Genomic DNA, 14,054 nt, shown 5'->3' with positions numbered 1-14,054 from the left:
CTCTTGAGAAGAAATCCTTAGGATTGTGTGTCTTCTCTTGATCCTGCCAAGCCAGGCTGGGTGCTAAGAGTCTCCCATTTATTTTTCTTAGGGTGATAGCCTGAAGTATTGTGCACCTTCTTCCATGCCAGGAGAATCTAGTTGACTGCTGATATCTGTATGCCGTCTGTGGAGGCTCATACATACGATCTGCAGAGGAGTGCAGGGTGCTGGCTATGGGGGGACTCGTGAAATGCTGAGGCACACACTAGCTAGCTACTTTCGGGGAGTCCACAGGTGAAGTGTCCTTCAGGGTTCATGGATGGGCTGTTGGTGGAGACTGCAAGCCAGTTAGTAGGAATTTTGGCTGAGATTGTTGCATTTGTGGTTAAGAGCCCCTTTCCCTTTCCTGTGCTCATAGCTGTCCCCAGACTATTCATCCACGCTGATCTCCTTATGTTCTGGATGGGGCAAGGCAGAAGTGGGCCTCTTGGGCAATGTCCTTACAAGGCTGGGGAAACTGGGTGTTGACTTCAACTCTCTCTTTTCTTGTGGGAGAGACTGTGAACTGAAGGGGTCTCTCTTGGCACTGAGCTGTACTGTCTTGGGGAAGGAATGATGTAGTTAAAGTGAAACTATTCTTCTTACCCTCTAATGCCTTTATTCTTTTTCTTTTGTTTTGCTCCAACAGGGTGCTGGAAACTTTCAGGTGGATTCCTGGGCTCCCACAAAGGTACTTTTGTCTATGGGTGGCTATTAAAATTGGTGTTTCAATGGCTGTTTGAGGGTTGAAATCTACTGTTCTAGCATCTCAATGGTATTGTATCTTTAATTTTGGCTTTCACATGTTTTTTGTTGGCATATAGAAATGTGGTTGGTTTTTGTGTGTTGATATTGTAGTTTAAAACTTTGTTGAATTCACTTACTCATTCTAGGAGTATACATATTTTTGCAGATTCCTTGGGATTTTGTATGTATACAGTAATGCCATCTGCAAATAGGGACAGTTTTATTTCTTTTTTTCCCATCTGGATTATTATTATTGTTATTGCTATTATTATTTTGGTCTTATTACAGTGGCTGGAACTTCAAGTATGATGTTAATAAAATTGGTGAGAATGGCTATCTTTGCCATGTTTCTGACCTACAGGGAAAGCATTCAGTCTTTTAGTATTGATATGATGTTAGTTGTCAGTTTTTGTAGATATTATTTATTTATTTGAGGCTGTTCAGCTCTATTCATTCCTAAGTTGCTGAAAGTTTTATCATGATGGATATTGAGTTTTGCCAAATTCTTTTTCCTGCTTCAGTTGATATGATTATTTGATTTTTCTTCTTTAGCCTGTTGATTTGATGAATGATGTTGAATGATCATTGAATGTTGAACTAACCTTGTATACCTGGGAGAAAATGTTACTTGGTTGTGGTGTATGATTTTTAAAATACATTATTGGTTTTAATTTGCTGGTATTTTGTTGAGGAATTTTAAGAGATACTGGTCTGTAATCTTCTTTTCTCCACCGTCTTCATTTGTCTTTGATTCGGGATAAAACCGGCCTTATAATGAGTTGGGAAGTGTCTTCTGTTTTTTCATTTTCTGGGAAGGATTGTGTAAACATTGGTGTTAATTCTTCTTTAAAGTTGGTATAACTTTGCAGTGAAACCATCTGGGCATGAAGATTTCTTTTTCAAAATATTTTTAATTAAAAAACAAATTTTCTCTATCCTTAAGAGTCTCTTATGGTTTGTTTCTCTCTCTTCTTTTCTTTTTTTCCCCACCTCCCGGGCTAGGTGGATGATGGATATAAGGAGGGCACTTGTCGTGTTGAGCACTGGGTGTTGTATGTAAGTGATGAATCACTGAATTCTACTCCTGAAACCAATATAGCGTCGCATGTTAGCTAACTAAAATTTAAAAAAAAATTAAGAAAATTCGATTTTAAAAAGAGTTATAGAGGAATGGGTCAGTTTCTTCTAAATGGTCAAATTTATTTTATTTATTTTAAAAAATTTTTTATTATGTTATGTTAGTCACCATACAGTACATCATTAGTTTTTTTTAATAATAATTTTTTTTATTATATTATGTTAGTCAACATACAGTACATCCCTGGTTTTTTTGTTTTTTAAGTTTTTTTTTTTTTTTAAAGCTATTTATTCGACAGAGATAGAGGCAGCCAGAGCCAGCGAGAGAGGGAACACAAGCAGGGGGAGTGGGAGAGGAAGAAGCAGGCTCATAGAGGAAGAACCTGATGTGGGGCTCGATCCCGTAACTCCAGGATCACGCCCTGAGCCGAAGGCAGACGCTTAACCGCTGTGCCACCCAGGCGCCCCCATCCCTGATTTTTGATGTAAAGTTCCATGATTCATTAGTTGCGTATAACACCCAGTGCACCATGCAATACGTGCCCTCCTTAATACCCATCACCGGCCTAGCCCATCCTCCCACCCCCCTCCCCTCTGAAACTCTCAGTTTTATGAGCATAAAGTTGTTCATAATATTTCCTTATTATCTGTAGTAATAATAGAATTTATAGTGACATATTCTCCATTTCATTCCTGATACTGGTGATTTGTATCTTTTCAATTTTTATCTTTGTCAATTTTGCTAGAGATTTATTAATTCTTTTAATTGTTTTTGAAGAAACAGTTTTTAATTTCATTGGTTTTTCTCTATTTTTCTCATTTTCCACTTAATTAATTTATGCTCTAAACTTAGTTATTTTCTTCATTCTGTTTGCTTTGGGTTAATTTTCCTTTTCCTCCTCTACTTTCTTGAGATAGAAACTTAGATTCTTGATTTGAGATCTTTCCTTTTTTTTTTTTTTAACGTAGGCATTTGATGTTATAGGAGTCCCTCTCATCCCTTGGTGGATGATTGGATTGAAAATGTAATGCACACACACACTGGAATAATATTCAGTGTAAAAAAGAAGGAAACCCTACCATTTGTGATAACATGGATGGGCCTTGAGGGCATTATGCTAAGTGAAATAAGTCAGACAGAGAAAGGCGGATACCTTATGATCTCACTAATATGTCGACTCTGAAAACAAAACCAAACCATAAAGTTGAGCTCATAGATACAGAGAATAGACTGGTGGTTGCCAGAGGTGTGAAGCAGGGGATGGGTGAAATGGTTAAAGGTGGTTAAAAGTGACAAATTTCCAGTTCTAAAATAAATAAGCCCTGGGGATGTAATGTACAGCATGGTGACTATAGTTTACACTACTTTGTTGTATATTTGAATGTTGCCAAGAGAGTAGACATATGCCAATTATATCTGAATAAAAATGCAGAAAATAGCCCCTCAACCCTGCTTTAGTAATATTCCACAAATTTTAATATTTTATGTTTTCAGTTCCATTCAGTTCTATGTTTTTAAAAAATTTCTTGATGACTTCCACTTTGACCCATGGTTTACTTTGAAGTGTGTTGTTTAATTTCAACTGCTTAGAGATTTTTCTGTTCTCTCTATTATTGCCTTTCAGTTTGATCCCATTATGGTCAGAGAACTTAATCTATGTGATTTCAATTCTTTTAATTCGACAGAGTTGTGACCCCAATTTGTCTAATTTAATCTGGCTTTATTTTCTGCCTCTACTCAAGCTTACAATATTCCTTGGTCATGATGAATATATCCTTATTCAGGGAGTATGTCGTATTCTTTAATGCCTCTCTTGCACAGTTTTCATCCTTTGTCTGATATTTATCTTGAATGTCTTCCAGGTTTACCTTCACAGACAAGCCAGAAATAATGTTTTGTTTTTAAAAAGATTTTATTTATTGATTGATTCATTCAGTCAGTCATTCATTCATTTGAGAGAGGGAGAGAGTGCACAATCAGGGAGAGGAGTAGAGGGAGAGGTTCAAGCAGACTTTGCACTGAGCTTGGAGCCCTACTTGGGACTCCATCTCATGACCCACGAGATCATGACCAAAGCTGAAATCAAGAGGCAGCTGATTAACCTACCGAGCCACCCAGGTGCTCTCAGAAATAATGTTTTACAAACTCTCTGATCATCTCTTAGCCCAGTCACACTGCCATACAAAATTGAACATCACACTTTTTTTTTTTTAAGATTTATTTATTTATTTGAGACAGAGAGAAAGCACAAGTGGGAGGGGCAGAGGGAGAGGAAAGAGAATCCCAAGCAGACTCCCCACTGAGTATGGAGCCCAACACGGGGACCTGAGAAATGACTTGAGCTAAAGCAGAGAGTGGGGTGCTTAACTGACTGAGCCACCCTGGTGCCCCTAAACATCACTTTTTAATAATTTTTTTACATTATTTTAGAAATGTGTATTTTAAGTTTTTTAGGGAATGCCTAGAAGTATACTAAATTTTAATAAGGTGAAAATAGAGCCACCATAATCTCAACAAAAGAAAACACAATCATTACTAATTTATAGTGTTTTATCTCCCTGGCTTTTTCTTATGTAAACCAATAAATTCCAATGATTTAAGAATGCTTCTTTTTGGTATTTGAATGTGATAATGTTGCCGTTATGTGGTAGTTAATTAAAAAAATATTAATGGAACTGCAACAAGTTCCATTATTCCTTAAAAAATAAAATTGAGTCCTCCAAAATGTAGTATATTTTATAACCTTTATCCTTAATATTTTTCATGTTTGTGACCTAGGGAACATTTTCTAGTTTCCACAATAAATAATAATATTAAGTGGGTAAAGTACCCATTTTAATAGCATTGCTTTATTTTATTTTGAAGACTTTATTTATTTATTTATTTATTTATTTATTTATTTGAGAGAGAGAGACAGCACAAGTGGGAGTGGCAGAAGGAGAGGGAGAAGCAGACTCCCCTCTGATCAGGGACCTCGATGCCGGACTTGATCCCAGCACTCCGGGATCATGACTTGAGCAGAAGGCAGATGTTTAACCAACTGAGTGATGGAAGCAACTCCAATAATGTGGACAAGTCAGTAGTTAATATTACTATGCTATCACACATTCTTTGACTTAACAAATGGTTCACCACACACATTAAAGAGAACTTCAAAAAAATAGCCTGGATTAACACTAAAGTTCAGTTGATTATACATATGTTTCTAAAACATAAACTGCAAAATTTTTATAATGCAACTCGTACTCTTGTAGAAAAGTTAGAATGTAGGAATAAGCAAAAAAGAAAAATAAAAAGCACTCCTAATATCATCTTTTAAAGAACTTACTCATTGTTAAAATGTTCGTATACATATTTCCACGCTTATATAAAGACCAGACTGTACACTTTTTTCAAGCATTTGTCCTAACTATATATGTATAATTGTATACATCTCTGAAATGATAAATATTAGACATCGGACTCAATATATTAGAGATCCGATTCAAAAAATTTTGTTGAGGTTTGTTTTATGGCTTAGGCTAAGGTCTGTCTTGATAAATGTCCAGGGGTGCTTGAAAAAAAAATGTATGTTCTCTTGTTGTTGGGTGGAGTGTTCTATACATTTCAATCAGATCCTGTCGGCCGATTGTGTTGGTCAGTTTCCCTTCTCCTTGTTGATATTCTATCTAGTAGTTCTATCAGTTGCTGAGATAGAACTTTTAACACTGAGAGTGCTGTTGAAGTTCTAAATTATATGGTGAGTTGTCTATTTTTTCATTGAGTTCTTTCATTGCTTCATGTGTTTTGAGGCTCTGTTGTTTGGTGTGTATGTAGTTAGGATCATTGTATCTTCCTGGTGAATTGATCCTTTTATCACTATGTAATGTATCTCTGTTACTATTAATTTTCTTTGCTTTGAAGTCCAGTTTATCTGATATTAATATAACTACTACTACTTTTTTTGATGTTTACATGATATTTTTCTATCCTTTTATTTTCAGCATCTAGTTGAGTTGTGTTTTTTTTTTTAAATTCAGTCTCTGTTTTTTAATTGGTATACTGAAACCATTTATAATTAAGGTAATTGTTAATATGCGAAGGGCTTAAGTGTGCCATCTTACTGCTTTCTGTTTGTTTCTTCAGTGTCTCTTTTGCTTCCGTTTCTTTGCCTTTCTGTGGGTTATTTGAACCTTCTTAGGATTCCTTCTTGATTTATTTATAGGGTTTTGAGTGTATGGTTTTGTACAGTTTTCTTTGTGGTTGTTTCATTGAAACATACATATATGACTCATAGTCCACTGGTATCAACTTTTCACCACTTTTAGTAAAGTGTGAAAACCAGTTCCATTTAGATGTCCCTTTGCTCTTCCCACTTTTAAATATCATTATCTTGAGTATCAGCTGGTATTTTTATTTTTCTTTTAACTTGTATGTGAAATGAAAAACTCATGAGAAGAAGAATTTACCTATATTTCTGCTCTTTTCATTGTTCATTGTTTCTGATGCTTCAAAAAATCCTTCTTTTGACAAATATGGACACACATGAAACTCAGACGTCTCCATATGTAGAGGATTTTCATCAAAGAAACTCCCTGTGCTTCCTCCCAGCCCAGAGGAAGTCATTCTGATTTATGTCGCCACAGATGAGTTGTTGTCTGTTACAGAACCTCCTATAAATGGAATCATGCAGTACGCAGCCTTTGGGTCTGGCTTCTTTCCCTCAACATAATGATCTTGAGTTTAATTTGTGTTGATGCATGTTTTAGAAGTTTGTTCATTTTAATTGCTGAACAGGGTTCCATTTTGTAAATATATCACAATTTGTTTATCGAGTCTTCTGTTGGTGGGCATTTAGGCTGTTTCTAGTTTTTGGCTACTATGAATAAAGCTGCCATGAACATTTGTGTACAAGGCTTTTGTGAATTTATGATTTATTTCTCTTGGTAAATACCTGAAAGTGGGATTGCTAGGTTGATGTCATTTTCTTTATTCTTTATGGGGTCCCTAGCAACTTTTTGCTCCAAAAGTTACAAGATGAGTTGGGAAGGATTATTCTCCTCCCAACTTTAATTAAGTGCTCACACAAAATAAATTTTGCTTTTAATGGTATAAACATTTTGATCAGTCTTTAATTTATTATCTTTTTTCTTGAACTTACCTTGAGTGATTGATCTTGCAGGGTTGCTTCAAAATTTTCTCTCTTAGCTCTCTTAGAGTTTCTGGACTGAGTCTGAACATTCGACGTGCTCACCTGGGGGCTTTTGTTTTCTCTTCTTACCAGCTACTTGGTCTCTCTCAACCTCTACCTTTTTATCTGCCAAATGGTTATAATGGTCCTTATCGTATTAGATTGCTCTGAGAATTAAATGAGATAATTTATATTTAGCCCTAACACAGTGACAGGGCTGTAGTAAGGGCTCATTTAACTGTTATTATGTTATTGCTGGGATTTCTGTCACTGCTCTTATGCTGTGTCTTCAAATACTTTCTGCGTGTGTTGTCTGGAGTCACTAATTATCCCTAGAGTTTGTGCTCCCTGTTGGCATTGGGGGAAGAGTTTTCTTTTCTCCTTTAGTTCATTGACCCCATGTTTAATGATCCCAGGGGTGACTCTGACACCTGCCTCCAGAAGAAGGAAGCATGTGTCTTCTCAGTCCAAATATAAGCACCCTGAACAGAGGGGAACAGTGACACCCCCTCATGCCAACATGATCAGTCTCCAGCTTTCTCTTTTCTTCTCATTCCTCTTCTCTCAGAACGAGCAATGCTCTGCTCTACCATTTTCTCAGTCCTTCAGCTGATACTGTGATATAGTAGGTGAGTTTAAGAGCATTGAGGGTGGCAGGGGGAGGGATTGGCAGGAGTGGTGAGTGTGAGTGTTTGTGTATTTAGGAGAATCTGTGAAGGACAGAGACTAGAGCTGGGAGAGAGGAAGTAGAGAGGTGGGAATGAGACAGAAGAGAGGGATTGCAGCATGGCCGACCACAGGGTGGGGAGGGTGGGCACAGGGGGAGATGTCAGTTGGACTAGGAGGTGGCACTGGTTAGGAATGGGAATGCAGAATGGGGCAAGGGAAAGTACTGGAGAATGTGGGGGAAGAGATTTCTTGATTAAAAAAAAAATTTTTTTTTGAATAGGCTCCGCACCCAATTTAGGGCTGAAACTCACAACCCTGAGGTCAGGTCATATGCTGTATCCACTGAGCCACTCAGGTGCCCCTGATAAATGTTTTAGGGCAGTTCATAGAGCAGTTAGAATCAGACTGTGCCAAAACAGAGTTTATCAGTGGGGGCTAATCATGAAAATGGCTCAGATTTTGATCAGTACGTTGGTGAAACAGGCAAAGCTACGGGTGAAAGATTAACTTGCTACTGCCATGGTTCATTTGTTCAAATATTTCCTAAGTACCCATGATGTGCCAGACTCTGTGCTTAGTGCTGTGAACTCTTAGTCCCAAACTGAGGAGGACTATTGAGGAAACTGTTCTTGGTAATCTGGATAAGCCAGGAAAGTCCTCATTCTGTCTCCCATCCTGTACTTTGCAGAACAGGTATAGAGATTGGGACAAGAAATTGTGCCTTGGAGCTGGGTTCTCTATGATTTTGTCATCACAACATACGAATATGGTGGATGATATTTACACATGGTACACCACCATATGCTTACTCAGATTTTTACAAAATCTTCACAATGCTTATTGGGAGTGAAACAAATGGGTAGGTGGAAATTTTTCTTGAGATGTTTATTTATTAAAAAACATGAGTCATCATGTCAGTGAATTAAGGGTATATCAGTACCTCTGCAGTATAGATAACACTGGCTTTAGGTAATGAAAAGATTTTACATGCTGGCTTTAAGTGCATGTGAGCAAGAGTGAGGTTATTAGGTATATAAATCTGCATTTGCTCCAATTTATTAAAAAGATAAACATTCACCTTATGTATTGAAAAGAATTCCTTGTGACACATCTTATAACTAATCTTTCCAATATATTGTGCTGCAAACAGGGGCCACCCTTATAACCTAGGGTGAGGGACAAGCTGTTTTATCCATTAGGGATGTGGCTTCCGTGTGGAGAGCCTGTACCTTTTAAAGAACCTAAAAGTGGTGAAAAACACTTGAGATCTGAAGCCTATGTACAAAGAAAATGGCAAAATAAAGTTACTACTTGTTTAAATAAATATCTACATAATACAACTAGGCAAAAAAGTAATGGACTCAACTCCTATGTAGTTATCTAACAATTGTATCCAATGCGATTTGTGATGTGCAACCCTCTGATGTCAGGAGAGTCTTCCAGTGTTAGACTGCATGAAGACATAAAAGGCTTTTATATAACCCCCTAAAGAGAGAAGGGGCATAACCAAAAAATAGAGTTGGCTGGGACTCGCAGGAAGGAAAGAAGACCCTGGAAGGAAAAGGAGACAGCAAAGTCAGCTCAGGAGCTTCAGGGAAGAAATGCATTTCACCTTAGCCTGGACTGGCTCTTCCCCCAATGCTCGCTCCTGTGTCTCCTTGATTCTAGAGCTGAAGCTCTGACTCCCATCACTCTGCCCTGCCCCCAGCATTCTATAAATGATGGAGACAGTCTCTGTTTCTGCTGAGACAGATGGGTGTTTTTCAAAGCTCTCAAGGGAAGCCTGCCAGATAGCTGTGACCTGAGCTAAGTCTGTCAGTGGAGGACCTGCTTGTGCACCACCCAGCCCTCGGGTCTTGGTTCTGTGACACCAGGTCCTACTGAGAGGTCTGTTCTCAGGCTGTTTTTTTCTCATTGGCCACTTTCCCCATCCCTTTCACTCTTCTTTTTCCCGGGAAAGGAATTTCCTTTGGTCATATTTGGATGAAGAATAGGACTTTAATGTTGCTTAATATTTGTTAATGTGTTTTGCCTATTGAAAAAAACAATGGGATGATAGCCAAAGAGACTTACCAATAATAATAACAAGACTAATCACCTAGTCTTTGGAGCACTTTATCTGAACTAACTCACTTAATCCTCCTGATTATCTCATGCAGTTCATTGTTACCCACATGTTACAAGTGAAAAAATGGAGGTGTGCCAGAGTAAAGTGACTTGCCCTGAAGCTAGTCAGGGAAGAATTGGGAAATTAACCCAGGAAGTCTGGCTCTAGAACTTGGTGTCCTCACCTACTACACCTGTTCCTTCCCGCTCAGTATGACTCCCTGCCCCTTCTCTACCATTCTGAATCTTTTTTTCTCACTCATCTAGATATTCTCTTAGGATTTTGGGAGGTACTTTCAGTGAGATTTTGGATGTGCCTCTTAGTGCCTGTGACTTTCCTCTCTTCTCATCCCTCTTCCTAAATGAGCCTAGAACCCTCCTGCTGAGAACCCTCAGCAGGGCTGAGATGGGGCCCTCAGAAGCCATTGAATGAAATGAAAGTCCTTCTTCACACACAGTAACCTTTCTGGAACCTCGGTAACAGCCATCCAGGTCTCGTTGCCCTTCTCTCTGCCCTGCCTTTGCAGTCTCACTGTTGAGGTTTTAAAACATCATTAGAATTATAGTAGAGAGCCAGAGTTGTTTTTATGAGGACTTATATCAGGTATCTTTTATTGAGAAGAGATGTATGAATAACTAATGGGGTTGGGAGAAGTGATGGGGAAAATTTTCAGTAAATTTTCTTCTAAGGAAAAAGAATTTGTTTTCTGGTGGGGCTTTTGTTATATAAATTTGGGTCCAGTGCTTTAGAATAGAGGCAGAGCAATGCTATCAATGGCCTTTCTCTGTGCTTATCCCAGGAAAGCTCAGTCTCTCCTCTAAATAGAAGTTGAATGAATATTTAAAATATACTGCCTTGAAAGATGTCATATTATTAGCTCACCTGGGGACCATGCTTCTCTGGATCTGGCCCTGTTCCATTTTCTGTACCCACCTGTAGTCCCATTGTTCGCTCCACGCAGCCCATCATGCTCTGAGCAAGTGCATCTGCATAGGGGCAGGGGGATAGACTCATAAATTGGTGCTTTCATTCCTTTGGATGCCTTCCTCCATGGGGCCCTCTGATTATCAGTAGTAGATCCATCCAGTATTTATTTGGTAACTTTATACTCTTGATTCTCTCCTTATTCTTTCTATTGTCCCTTTTATCCGTGTTCCTTTCCAGAGTTTTAATCATACTTTCTCTAGTCCTAATAGCTAACAGGTCGTCCAGAGCTTCAGCAGGAAACCAATCTTACCTGAGAGTTGGGAAAAGCTAAGGAGAGAGGACTTTATGCTTAACCCTTCTTAGCAGAAGGGAGATCTGAACCTTTTTGAGGGTAAGAAACAAGTGGGCAGGAGGAGGGCTATATTAATGGAACCGCAGGGAAGTGTATTGATTCCTTGTACTCAAAATAGTTTTCCTTTCTGTGGGGGGGGTGTTTCTTAAGGATAGGGAGATATAGACTAGACACACCATTATGGAACCATTTGGGGAGGAGCATGAGAAGTCACAAGGAGCAGGCAATGAATATGGTCCCTCTCAATTTCATTGGTTGCTCCATTCCTTGCTGCCTGTAGGGAAGATTTGAATTTGGGCCAGAGTGGAGAAATACAACCTTAGGCTTCTTCTGGATATCTGTTTGGTGCTCCATTTTCATGAACAGGAAGCCACAAATGCCAAGATATTAGGTTAGTATCATATGAAATGTTCAAAGTAATAGCCAGATAAATTTAATGTGATTAAATATAATCAAGGTAGAATATAATTAAGCTAATAGGTCCTCAGGAAGGAGATTCGTTGTTATAAACATAGGTCACTACAAGTTGGTATATTTTAAGGAGGTATTTTAAGGTTAAAATTTGTGTAAGTAGAAGTGGAAGGGAAGGGAAATTAAAAAAATTTTTTTATTATGTTGTGTTAGTCACCATACAGTACATCATTAGTTTTTGATGTAGTGTTCCATGATTGATTGTTTGCGTATAACACCCAGTGCTCCATGCAGTACGTGCCCTCTTTAATACCCATCACTGGCCTAGTCCAATTCCCTACTCCCTTCCCCTCTGAAACCCTCAGTTTGTTTCCCAGAGTCCGTAGTCAGGGAAGGGAAATTTAAGTAAACAGAGAAGGAGTAAAATCTTGGGGGGAGGGATAAGTATAAAACAGGTAAGGGTGCAAATGCCACTTGTGTAGAATGGTAGGATGAGGTCAGAAAAATGTAGTGGGGCCAAACTTTGGGAATAGGGTGACTGGAGGCAGGAGAAGCCTCTGCTAGTTCTTAGAGCACGATTGGCATGGACGCTCTACATCCTAATGGGGCACCATGGGTCAGAATTTCCTACATTCCTACACCCAAAAATGAACATTCTCTGGGAGAACTTAACTGAAGAGTCCCACAGTATAGAACCCGATGCTATCTTTTATGATCTCTGCACACACTCACGGGTCCTTTCTGTTCCTGTCATTTTCAGCAGACTCTTCAGCTTCTGAGTTGTTATAGAGAGGACCCTCAAGTGCATCATGACTCACACCAACTTTACCATCTTCCATCCTGCAGTTTTTGTCCTACGGGGCATCCCTGGGTGGGAGGCTTACCACATTTGGCTCTCAATGCCCCTCTGCCTCATGTATATCACTGCTGTCCTGGGGAACACCATCCTTATAGTGGTCATCATCACAGAACGTAATCTTCGTGAGCCCATGTACTTCTTCCTCTCTATGCTGGCCATCACAGACATCCTGTTGTCTACCACTACTGTACCCAAAGCTCTAGCCATCTTTTGGCTCCATGCCCATGACATTGCCTTTGATGCCTGTGTCACCCAAGTTTTCTTTGTCCATGTGATGTTTGTGGGGGAGTCAGCCATCCTGTTAGCCATGGCCTTTGACCGCTTTGTGGCCATCTGTGCCCCCTTGCATTATACAACAGTGCTAACGTGGCGTGTTGTGGGAAGGATTGCTCTGGCCATTGTCACCCGAAGCTTCTGCATCATCTTCCCAGTGATCTTCTTATTGAAGCGGCTGCCCTTCTGCCGGACCAACATCGTCCCCCATTCCTACTGTGAGCATATTGGAGTGGCCCGCTTGGCTTGTGCTGACATCACCATTAACATCTGGTATGGTTTCTCAGTGCCCATTGTCATGGTCATCTTGGATGTGATCCTCATTGCTGTGTCTTACTCACTGATCCTCCGAGCAGTGTTTCGTTTGCCCTCCCAGGATGCCCGGCACAAGGCCCTCAGCACTTGTGGCTCCCACCTCTGTGTCATCCTCATGTTTTATGTTCCATCCTTCTTTACATTATTGACCCACCGCTTTGGACGCAACATTCCTCGACATGTCCATATCCTGCTGGCCAATCTTTATGTAGTGGTGCCACCAATGCTCAACCCTATCGTCTATGGTGTGAAGACTAAGCAGATCCGGGAGGGTGTAGCCCACTGGTTCTTTGACATCAAGACTTGGTGCTGTGCTTCCCCTCTGGGCTAATGGCTCTGCATGAATCTGCACTCCAAGCTTTATCAAGGAAACTAGGCATGAAATACAGAGATTTTCTGTACTGAGAGGGCTTTTACTTCTCTTCCTTTCTCTCTTCCTTCTTCGTTGTCATCATCCCCCTCCAACTTTTCTTTTTTTCCTCTTCTGTCTCTTCATCTTTGCATCCTTCTCCTGTTTCTCTGTTTGCTTTATCTTCTTCTCTTCTTGTATCCCTTCTCCACAACCCAGAGATAATAACTAAGTGTACATGCCTCTGATGTGAACATTTGGTATCTTCAGTAGAGCAGACGTACTCCAGAAACAGAGAACTGAACACACCATGAAGTGGGTTATAAACACATGGATGAAAATAATTTTATATTTAACATCTGAAGGGGTTCCAGTTTTTTTTTTTTTAATCTTCAAATGTGCATTGATTCTTTGTACAGATTCAAGTAGACTTCTCCTCACTTTTACAATGGCAGGTGTTTTTGAAAAACAGTCATGCATGCCCTTCAGCCATCTGGAAAACTGTTCATTCTTCAAATTTCAGATAAAGAGCTACCTTCCCTGCAAACTCTTCCCTGACTTTTCCAAGCAATCCGGGCTCCTGTCTTTGTATATTGATTGCATCTTGTACAAATCTCAAAATGCTTGTAGTGAATTGTAATGGGTTATTTATTTATTTGTATCCCTAATTGACTGTAAACTCCTTGAAATCAGAAGAGTGTGTGTCCTATTATTCAACATAGTACTAGAAGTCCTTGCAACAGCAATCGGAAGACAAAAAGGGATCAAAGGTATCC

General features: G+C 39.4%; 2 protein-coding genes across 2 annotated transcripts in view; both read left to right on the top strand.

Moving 5' to 3' along the window:
• LOC109490533 (olfactory receptor 56A4-like) overlaps positions 1 to 14,054 on the top strand; it is a 195,089-nt gene that overhangs the window by 13,800 nt on the left and 167,235 nt on the right. Inside the window, exon 2 of the transcript XR_002143854.2 lies at positions 671 to 712. The gene's annotated coding sequence lies outside the window, so the exon portion shown is untranslated. The remainder of the gene's footprint in view (positions 1 to 670; positions 713 to 14,054) is intronic.
• LOC100476991 (olfactory receptor 52B2) lies at positions 12,292 to 13,381 on the top strand. Its single transcript, XM_002924984.2, has one exon. The coding sequence runs from the start codon at positions 12,292 to 12,294 to the stop codon at positions 13,258 to 13,260; it is 969 nt and encodes a 322-aa protein (XP_002925030.1). The 3' UTR covers positions 13,261 to 13,381.

Source organism: Ailuropoda melanoleuca, chromosome 8, assembly GCF_002007445.2.
Source record: "Ailuropoda melanoleuca isolate Jingjing chromosome 8, ASM200744v2, whole genome shotgun sequence".
NCBI lineage: Eukaryota > Metazoa > Chordata > Mammalia > Carnivora > Ursidae > Ailuropoda > Ailuropoda melanoleuca.
This window is presented reverse-complemented; position numbering and strand designations above follow the sequence as displayed.

Bases quoted from the DNA above. Each gene is read 5' to 3' on its own strand.
- LOC100476991 (XM_002924984.2), top strand. From the start codon at position 12,292: ATGACTCACACCAACTTTACCATCTTCCATCCTGCAGTTTTTGTCCTA.